General features: G+C 40.7%; 1 protein-coding gene across 2 annotated transcripts; it reads left to right on the forward strand.

Annotated features, from left to right (window-relative positions):
- Positions 1-1,036: 1,036 nt before the first annotated feature.
- Positions 1,037-6,232, forward strand: LOC147001790 (disks large homolog 5-like). Of its 2 annotated transcripts, none has more exons than XM_085828573.1 (5): positions 1,037-1,087; positions 2,053-2,215; positions 3,329-3,460; positions 4,134-4,318; positions 5,937-6,232. In XM_085828573.1, exons 1-5 carry the CDS (start codon positions 1,072-1,074, stop codon positions 5,999-6,001), a joined length of 561 nt encoding a protein of 186 aa, XP_085684699.1. In that variant the 5' UTR covers positions 1,037-1,071; the 3' UTR covers positions 6,002-6,232. The 2 variants fall into 2 exon arrangements, with proteins under 2 accessions (XP_085684699.1, XP_085684698.1); XM_085828572.1 differs by having other exon boundaries at positions 1,072-1,222.
- The last annotated feature ends 3,840 nt before the right edge of the window (positions 6,233-10,072 follow it).

Genomic DNA, 10,072 nt, shown 5'->3' on the forward strand with positions numbered 1-10,072 from the left:
ATTTTACTGGAGAGTTTAAGTATCATTTTAGCATGCACTCAGCACACCCAGGTCAAGAAGGCAGAAGGAACAGATGTCAATGCCAAACAGATCCCCTCCTGAAATGATGGATCCATTAAAATTGAGGTTTCCCTGGGCCAGAGGCCTTTCCATCCCCTATCCATCGCCTATCCATTATATTGAGTCTTAAGCATCTCATGAATACAGGATCATTATCCAATCTGGAAGAGTCTCAGGCCTGGAACTGAGAACTCAAAAAGGTAGAAACTGGAGAAGGGATAGGTAATGGGACTATGGAGCAGCAATTCAATATCCCTGTAGGCCTTTATTCACAGATGCCTATTTTGTGTGGTTGTTTTGGAGACAGGAAGAATGTGGGATTTTATCTTTTGAAGAATGGATGTAAACTTTACAAGTTGATGCTCTCCCTGAATCTGCCTTCCTCTATTGCCAAGTACAAGGGAGTTTTCTTTGCAACGAAATGGGGTTGTAAAACAGAGATTTAATGAAAACACATGGCTCAGTATAGTGAAACAATGTGTCCTTCCAAGGCATGTGCAGACTAAAAAATATAATCCAACTTGCATAAAAGTAAAGGTGCAGGAGGATGTTTTTGGTCTCTGGGAAACAGGGCCTCCTGAGGAATAGGATTGTATGTTACATGAATACACCCAGAACTAGATTTATATTGAAGAAGAATCGCCCACATCCAATGATGCTAGAGCTTTAGATCCTATCACAGATGCGCTACCCATGCCATGGCCCTAAGAAAATCTCCCCATTCAAATCATTTGACTTGTAGTGAAGCAGAGAGAAATGTCTCATTTTGGAAGGAGAAGTTGCCAAGAGTTAACCCCTGGGTCAAAAGAGAGACTCCAGGAAAGGGCACTTCAAAAACTGGTCAAGATGGGGCAAGCTGGCAAGCAGGTAAGCCATGGACATTCCCAGTGACATCATCAGTAGTCACTTCCCTTGACAATCTCTTGTATCCAGGAGAACCTTAGAATCTTCAGTGATGTCACCAGTGTTGTGGTAACAAGAGTTGCCTGTGAGGTATTCCATTACATCCTAATGGGTTCCCAAGCAGGTATGTTGTCCATGCTCCTCGGGTTATTTTGGAGGGAGAATATAATACAAACTGAGACCAGATCAAGGCAGAAGGACACTGTCCCTCTATCATGTTGGGAGAGGGCAAGAAAGAACTGGTCATGGAGAAGGCACAGTGAGACCTGGGCAAGGTTGGGGGAGATACATGGGGGATGTGGGCTTCAGCTGGTCATTGCAGGAATACGGCGTTTGATCTGGATCCTTCAGATTCCTTAATGGTTAAGCCAGAGACAAGAATATCTGATGATTAGTTTTTTAGACAGTGTGGAATTGACAAGCCTGCAGTTGATTTGCTGAGAGATCTTTATTTTCCTGTGAATGGCAAATTATTCAAAGACCCAGCTCTATGAGATTAACAAAGTGTTGCTCTCAGGAAAGAGTGTTGAAGCACTTCATGCTGATATAGTTTCCTCTAGGTTACATAAGCATGTGATGCCAAGAACAGAGAGGGCTCTTCCCCTGCTCATGTATCAAGGTTTCAGACACTTTGGTATTGAACAAGTATGATGTGGACTGATTCACAGTCTGGGGTCAGTGTAGTAGTGTATGAGCTCTCATTACACATTGTAAGAAGCCTAGAAAGGTGTTGGCTCATGGAAAGTTAGGGGCTGGTGTTTATTGTCTATTTTCTTGTGCTAAGAGGGATGGAATAAGTTGTAAGATATGAACTGAAAATGCCCTCCAAGTCTTCTTTCTGGAGCAGCTTATTATGAATTTCAGGCCTGGGAGATTGCAATAGGTTGTCAGGCATATGTTTAGTGATGGTGGATGGGAACAGGGACACAGCTGAGGAGACCAGCTTGAAGATAGCTTTCCTGCTCTTTCAGGGATTCACAGTGTCTGTAGATTTTCTTCTTCCTCAGGCTTCTGTGTGTGACAATGCATGGTTTCTGCTTTCCCTGCCCTACTTTCTATACACGTTTACTAGTGTTTATCTACTTACAGGGTCTGTTGTGAAGGCACCACCCCAAACTCCCAACAACAATGAGCAGGAGAAAAGAATCAAGAGGTTGGAGAAGCTCAAAAGAGATCTCCAGAACATAAAAAATGAGAGAGACAAACTCCAGGGAATCCTGGCCAAGTACTCTAACAAGGATTTGAATGACAGGTAGTCACTGTGCCTACTTCTTTACTATCTTGGGACCTTCCTGTTAAGCACAGATTCCCTCGTAAAACAGGACACTACAACCCCAGGCTGTCCACATATCCAAACTCATTTGGCTGATTGGAGTTTCAACACAGAACTTGAAGTTCAGATAGGAGTGAGATGGGGGTCACAGGAATTATGATGCCTCCAAAACTAAATCAGAGCCTTTAGCATGAATCACCATCTGGGGATGAAGGTAGTAATGTGTGAGCTCTCATCCTGCCTTTTAAGAAGCTTGCACAGGTGTTAGTTTGGGGGATTTGCTAGGTATTGTGTGTTTATGGCCTATCCTTTTAAAATTGATCTGGAGGTAATTTGGGTGCAATTGACCCTGCCAACAGCTGGAGTGGCCTCGTCCCACATATTACCTCTCAGTATGACGGGATTGGCTGCAGTTCATCACTGCTTTTCTCAGATTTTATTCATTATACTCTCAGATAATGCCACATCATTATATTTAGTTAGCATTCTGATTGAGTGTAAGTGTGTGTGTGTGTGTGTGTGTGTGTGTGTTTGCTTATCATCTGGAGAATCTATGTAATGTGACAGGTCATTATGTTTTGCCTGACACAGTTTCTAGGAAATAACAGTGAGGAAGCAAGGAAGGATCATTCTGAGCAGCACAGGAATTGACTTCTGTGCTTACATTCGAATCTCCTGGTATATGTTATAAAGGCTTTTCCCTGTAGATATGATTATGTCCTTTGGGAATTTTTGTAGTAATATAGCCAAGGATTGCCAAATCCTTGTCTAAAAACAGGAGGAGAGTCATAGAGATTTAACATGGTCCCAGGCCTGTTGCATAGGTTCCAGGAAAGTTCGTTGAGAGCTAATCTATTATTTCAAGCCTCTTCAGTGAACTGAAGCAGGTGAGCTCCCTGCCATTACTTCCCTGTCTCTACTGGCCCCAGGCCAAAGGTAATAAATTTAATAAGCACCAAGTGGAACTGGTGACAAGAAGCTAGGTTGTGGCATACATGGGTTGGGGTAGTGCATCATTCTCCTTGAATTGAAATGATTCTCGTATCTTTAGTTCACGGGATTATTTATTCCTTGGGACATGCCCTCCCACAGGATCAACTTTGAGACATTCATGCTTGAGATGCAACATGACCAGGTGATGACTGACCTGAAGAGAATGCCCCAGGACATCAGTGAGGCCTTATACAAGTGCCAGGACATGACTAAAGAAAATCAATATTACTGGTGAGTGACTAACATGGTCATGAAGCAAGAACTAGACACAGGATATGTCTGTCCATATGTGTCTTTGAAACAAAGTGAGGGCTCAGGTTCTATATTGTTTTCTCTAACAGGAAGCTTACCTTGTTTAAAGCAAGCCTGTAAGATTTTAACATCTTGTACTCATTTTGGCAAAGTGTGTAGAGTCTGTGAGCCCCTCAAGTCATTGTCCTTTACAACTAAGTATCCTCAAGATAGAAAATGTTTACCCCATGGTGGAAATAGTTATCAACCTTGAGCCTCTTGGGCTCTGAAATTAGATTCATAGATGAGGTTTCCCTGAGGAACATAGAACGACTGTGTGCTGCTTGGGTGTCTTCTCTCCTAGAGAAATTTTGCCCTATACCTACAGGTGGTTTTTTTATACTGTAGACATATAAGCACATATGGACCCCATGTTCTCTTCTGAGGGATACATGAATCCCTGTTGGTATCAGTGGTTTCAGAAGTACCTTGGGTTTTCTGGAAAGTGGCTGACCTATGGATTTGACCTCCCTCTATGTGATGCTCCATGGACAATCTGGATACTTGTCTGGGGCTGTCTGGGTATCAAGGCCCATGATAGGGGAATGGTCCTCGGAGGAGTGGGAGGAAGATGGATACTGCCTGGAGTCACCATATTTTGGTTGTGGATCAGGTTCAGGAACTGCCACCTCCTGATTGAATCTAAGCTCATCCAGCTCAATGTCAGGATGTTGCAGAAGGAGAACAGACAGCTGCTAAGGGAGCAGATTGCCTTGGAAGAATGCAACATAGAAACAAAAATACTAAGTAAAGAAGGCAGCCAGAAGATCAAAGACAAATATAGCAGGCAAGCAGCAGGTAGGCTGAATGAAGCATCAGGGGCAGGTTGCCCTAATGTGTAAGCATAAACACAGTCAAGCCTATGCAACTGTCCTGAAACTTATGCAGGCTCTCTCCTATGTCCCAACCACTTGTACAATTCTGTGATCATTACCAAGACTTTCTGTGGATTTGACCTTTTTTCAAGAAATTTAATTACTGCCATGCCCTCTCCTCCTCCTCCTCCTCCTTCTCCTCTTCCTCCTTGCAATTGGACACCTCTAGTTGGCAACTATAAGGCAGAGGAGATCCTGGACCCCTTATAGCATCTCGTTCTTGCTCTACAGTATGGAGAGGTGCCTCAGGATGCCACTTCCTGAATTATCTAGGAGCCAGGTCCTCTGTTCTGATCTATGGCAACTCACTCAGAGGGGCTTGTGCCCAGTTTCCTCTTAGGACAGTAGGGTAGCCTCCAATTTTAATGTTTTATAATTAAAGTCTTTAGTATAAAAGAGTAATTTCCACAATATACATATTTTAAAAATAAAAATTAGGCTTCTTTGACTTTCTTGTACTAAGTTAACCACCTTGAAATTCAAGGTATATCTGATTGGCTTCACCAAGAGGGTTCATAGAATCCTACTCTGCATCCCTCTCTTGATGTAGTTTTCCTTAGTATATCATGGCCTTGGCTTTGCTTCAGTACAGATTCCCCCTCAGAGTTTTTCAGAGTGCTGCATTTCATAACAATCATTGCATGTCTATTCACTACCCTCATTATGACTGACATTGGAGATGATTTTTATGTCACATGAACTGCAACATGTTGAAATGTTACTGTATAATAACCGTTGTTAACTCTTTTTATTGGTGCTACCAGGGTTTTCTGAGATGTGGCCAAGGTAGGTTAATGAGCAGAATATATTTCAAGTTTGAGCTGGCTGGAAGATGTTCTTTGACCCCTCTTTCCTAGGACCTTGAATCTTGTTTGCCAGCTTGTCTGTGCAAGGCTTATACCATACTTGTAGAATCAGCAAGTATATGCATGGAAAATGTTCCTGACAAGGAAATCAGTACAGGCCAGGGCACACAGGCCGGTTTAGTCTAAGAGCCTTTTACACATCTTAGGTCCCAATAATTCCTCAAGTGACAGGAAATGTTCTGAAACATAGCCATCTTTTCATAGAGGAGTTTGTGTCTCTATGTGTGTGTGTCTGTGTGTGTGTGTGTCTGTGTGTGTGTCCTCTTGTCCATGGGTGTTTAGCATGTGTGTTTTGTATTTCAGTAATCATAGGTGCTTGTTATAGTTGCTTCATTATACAAGTGTGTATTCATGTACTCTTTTTGTATGTGTGTGTGCATGTGTCTTTGAAGGGATGCAATTGTGGGTCTCTGTACATATACGTATGTAATTGTGTCTATATATATTCATACGTTTGCTTGGTCATTAAACATCTTAAATGGTAATAGAGGAAATCTTTAATGAGAATTGTATTGTCAATTCATATTGCATTTTAAGAACCTCAAACATAGTAGCCCATCTTCATGCCTATCCACCTAGGTCACTAGAACTAAAGAAGACAAAAAATGGTATAAAATCTGATATTCCAAAATTTTTAGATTGAAAAATACTTATCTGTTTTGATTTTATTTGTAGGAAAACAAATAATTGTGGTACCTGGAAGTAAGGAGAAGGCTCCTATGTCAAATCCACGTACCTGAGAGTCAAAAAAGCTGGCTAAGGCTTTGTGTTCCTTCTCTGCACTTGGTGAATAGTGATTGCCCACTGGAAGAGCAACAACAGCATCAAAACCAACAACTTAAATAATGGACTTTGTGTGAATCTAAGGGGCATGTCTCTCTTAAAAAGAAAAAAAATGGCATCTTCTAACGGAACTGAATATGTTTGCTATGTATTAGTCAGTTTGTTTCACTAGTATTAGAAAGGTATGAGGAAGAATTTATTAACATCTCATCACCAATAAAAATTAAGGTTTTTAAAATTATTACTAATGTTAATTATTTATTTATATCCAGATCTCAGCTTCACCCTCCTCCCTTCACAATCCCTCTTTCCAGTGGCTCCCTGCTATCTACCCTTCCTACCCTTCTCCTCAGAATTGAGGAGGCCTCCTATGAATAACAACCAGCCTTGCATTATCAAGGTGCAGTATACCTAGGTGCATCTTTGTCTTTTTTTTTTTTTTTTTTTTTTTTTGGTTTTTCCAGACAGGGTTTCTCTGTATAGCCCTGGCTGTCCTGGAACTCACTTTGTAGACCAGGCTGGCCTCGAACTCAGAAATCCGCCTGCCTCTGCCTCCCGAGTGCTGGGATTAAAGGCATTCGCCACCACGCCCGGCCATCTTTGTCTTTTCAGGCTAGATAAATCATGACAGTCAAGACAAGGGGATCCAAAGTTAGGCAATATTGTCAGAGACAATCTCTTCTCTAGTTTTACGATTCCCACGGGAAGACCAAGCTATGCAACTGTTACTCTTTGGAGAAGGCCTAGGTCCATCCCACATATATTCTCTGGTTCAAAGTTCAGTCTCTATGAGTTATTCAGAGCTCAGATTTGTTGAAACTGTAGGTTATCATGTGGTGTCCTTGATCACTGTGGCTCCTTCAACCCTGCCTCTCCCTCTTCCACAGAATTCCCCAAGCCTCTGCATCTGTTTCCAGAAGTTGCTGAGTGAAGGCTTTCTCTCTAACAATAGTTATGCTAGATCCATGGCTGCACATATACACGAATATCATTAACTATGTCGGGGGTGGGGGGGCTCCATTTCTTGGCATGGGTCTCAAGTTGGGCAAACCATTATTTTGTGCTTTCATAAAATTCAACTTAATCTTTTACCATGCACATCTTAAAAGCAAGAAAAATTGTGGGTCTAAGTTTTGGTGGCTGAGTTGTTGTTTCAGTCCCTCCACTGGAAGTCTTGTCCGGTTACCGGAGATGGCCAGTTCAGAATCCAGACTTTCCATTTTGAGTCTTAGAGCCACCCTAAAAGATTCCTGGGATTTTCTACTGTCCTGGGATTCTAGCTCTTCCCAGAGAGCCTCCCACCCCCAATCCAGGTGCTGCTATGAAGAGAGGTATACAAGTATCCTTGTTGTATGGTAGAGCATCATTTACATATATGCCCAGGCAAAGTTCAACTGGGTCTTCAGGTAGAAATATTTCCAGTTTTCAGAGAAAGCATCAAGTTGATTTCCAATCTTGTAGGACAAATTTGTACTCCCTCTAGCAGCAGTGTTATCCTTGGCACACATTTTCATCAGTATGAGCTGTCCCTTGAGTTTTTTACTTTATCCATTCTGAGGCTTGTAAGATCTCAGAGTACTTTTGATTTGCATTTCCCTGATGATGATGACTAGGAAAAGTGAACATATCTTTAAGTGCTTCTAAGCCTAGTGAGATTCTTCTGTTGAGAATACTCTCTTTAGATCTGTATCCCACTTTAAAATTGGGATAAAATTTTATTTAGTTTGTAGATACATAGTTTCGTGAGTTATATAAGAGTTAGTGAAGATCTTTTCGCATTCTGTAGGTTGCACTTTTGCCCTTTTAATATTACCTGTGCCATTGTGAAGCTTTTCAGTTTTATGAAGTCCCATTTATTAAATTTTTGCTATAAGTGTTAGACCTGTTGGCATTCTGTACAGGAAGCTGTCTCCTGTGTGATTGTGTTCAAGGTTATTCCTCCCTTTCTCTTCTATCAGATTTAGTGTATCATGTTTTAGATGAGGTCTTTGATCCAGTTAGACTTGTGTTTTGTGCAGGGTGAATAATATGGGTGTATTTTCATTCTTTAACATGCAGTCATTCAATTAGACCTTAGCCATTTGTTGAAGATGCTTTTTTTTCCACCCCACTATACAGTTTTAGTTTCTTGGTGAAAAATTAAGTTCTCATCAAGGTAAGGGGATTTGCTTCTGTGTCTTCAATTCAATTCCATTGGTCAACCTTTCTATATCCGTGCCTGTAGCACTTTGTTTGGTTGCTATTGCTCTCTAGTAAAGCTTAAATCAAAGATGGTGATGCCTCCAGAAATACCTTTACTGTAGGTGATTGTTTTAGTTCTACAGGGTTTTGGTATTGTTTTGTTTTTTGCTTTTGGTGGTGTTGGTTGTGGTTGTATGGTTTTTTGTTTGTTTGTTGCTTTTGATTTTATTTCTTTTTTTTTTTTTTGGCTTTCCATATTGAGTTGTGTAATGTCCTATCAAAGTCTGAAAAGAATTGTGTTGGAAATTTAATGGATGTTTTGCACTGAGCCTGTAGATGGCCTTTGGTAAGATGTTCACTCTTACTATGTAAATCCTACTAATCCATGAAAATGGGATATCATTTCATGTGGTGATATTTTCTTCAATTTCTGTCTTACAGGTGTGAAAATTCCTGACATAAAGGTCTTACATTTGCTTGGATAGAGTTACACCAAGATATTTAATATTATTTGTGGCTATTGTGAAGTGTGTTGTTTCCCTAATTTCTTTCTCAGTCAAATAGATGGTAGGCAACTTTATGATGTACCACTTGCTCAATGCTATATACATATGCTGAAGAAACCTAGTTGTTAATTGGAAACATCTAATACATATCCTTGAAAGACACAACAGACTTCGTTTGATAATGAGTGTCTTTAACTCTAGGTTCAGACATTGGTATTCTTGTGTTCCACGTCTATAGCTAGGACTATAGATACTATCTTCAAAACAGTAAAAGAAAATGAATATAATGAACTCGTGGGATGTCACAATAGTGAAGGTGATTGCAACCAAGCTGGAGACCAGAATTTGATCTCCAACAATTGAAAGACTAGAGTAAATTGATTCACAACTTGTCTTTTAGGCTTCACCCAAGTGTGGGGGCAACAAGTACAGAGATGGATTCAATAATTCATAAGTGTATAAACAATGCACAACATGATAAAAATAGAGGGAACATGCCACAATTTATGGATTGTTATACCATAAAAACCATTACATTGACCACTATGTATGTGTCTTGTGAAGAGATTCTAGCCTACATCAGACTCTCCTGTCCTTATCCAAGTTTCTCTTTCCCTTCCACTCTGATATACTCAAATGGGACTCACCTAAATTCATCGTCTATTGCTAGCAAATAGGGTTTAACATGAAGGCACAGGACACAGTACTAACCTGATGCTGAGCCTTTGCAGTCAATGCATCCTGAAAGGCTTAGGATTTACCCATCACAGAAAGAGTCTTCAAAAGTAGCTTTGAATTACACTCTTTCAAAGACATGATTTCTTCCCCATGCTAATATCAATCTTCTGAGTTTAAAGAAGCCCCACACTCTACAGAAGGGACACTTTAACTTCTTCAATAACTGAATTTGAAGTACCAAGCCAGAATCCTAAAGGTTCTGTGTAATTCCAAAGCTTGAAAACTACCTGAAATATGGCATGAATAGCTGGACAGACATTCATCTGGAGGCATCTTCTCTGCCCACTTTTCAGGATGAAGAGCAGGGCCTTGTCCTCTACCATACTCTGTCCATCACAGTATGTTGACACTTTTCCTAATGAAACTGTTCATGCTAAAATGTAATCTAATAGCTTACATAATTTGGCCCAAATCATCGCACTACACATTAAGGCCGGACACCATTTTCTGACCCAGACTGGTAAGAGTTAAAGAAAGAGACTCGAGTTAATTCTGTTTCCCATGTTATACAGGCTACTCACAAGCAGAGTGGCATAGTTTCCAGTATTCATTGAGCTGAATATTAGGAGTGCCTCCCAAAAAGGCTAGCATGTTCTGGTTTCA

The sequence above is a fragment of the Mus caroli genome, unplaced genomic scaffold (genome assembly GCF_978045245.1).
Source record: "Mus caroli unplaced genomic scaffold, Mus_caroli_1 scaffold_12, whole genome shotgun sequence".
In the NCBI taxonomy this organism is placed as follows: domain Eukaryota; kingdom Metazoa; phylum Chordata; class Mammalia; order Rodentia; family Muridae; genus Mus; species Mus caroli.

What these genes read in the sequence shown, in the direction of transcription:
- LOC147001790 (XM_085828572.1), top strand. Translation starts at nt 1,072, where the DNA reads ATGGGTTCCCAAGCAGGTATGTTGTCCATGCTCCTCGGGTTATTTTGG. An exon ending in CTGGTCATGGAGAAGGCACA is followed by an intron (nt 1,223 to 2,052) that starts GTGAGACCTGGG and finishes ATCTACTTACAG; the next exon opens with GGTCTGTTGTGAAGGCACCA. An exon ending in AAAGAAAATCAATATTACTG is followed by an intron (nt 3,461 to 4,133) that starts GTGAGTGACTAA and finishes GTTGTGGATCAG; the next exon opens with GTTCAGGAACTGCCACCTCC.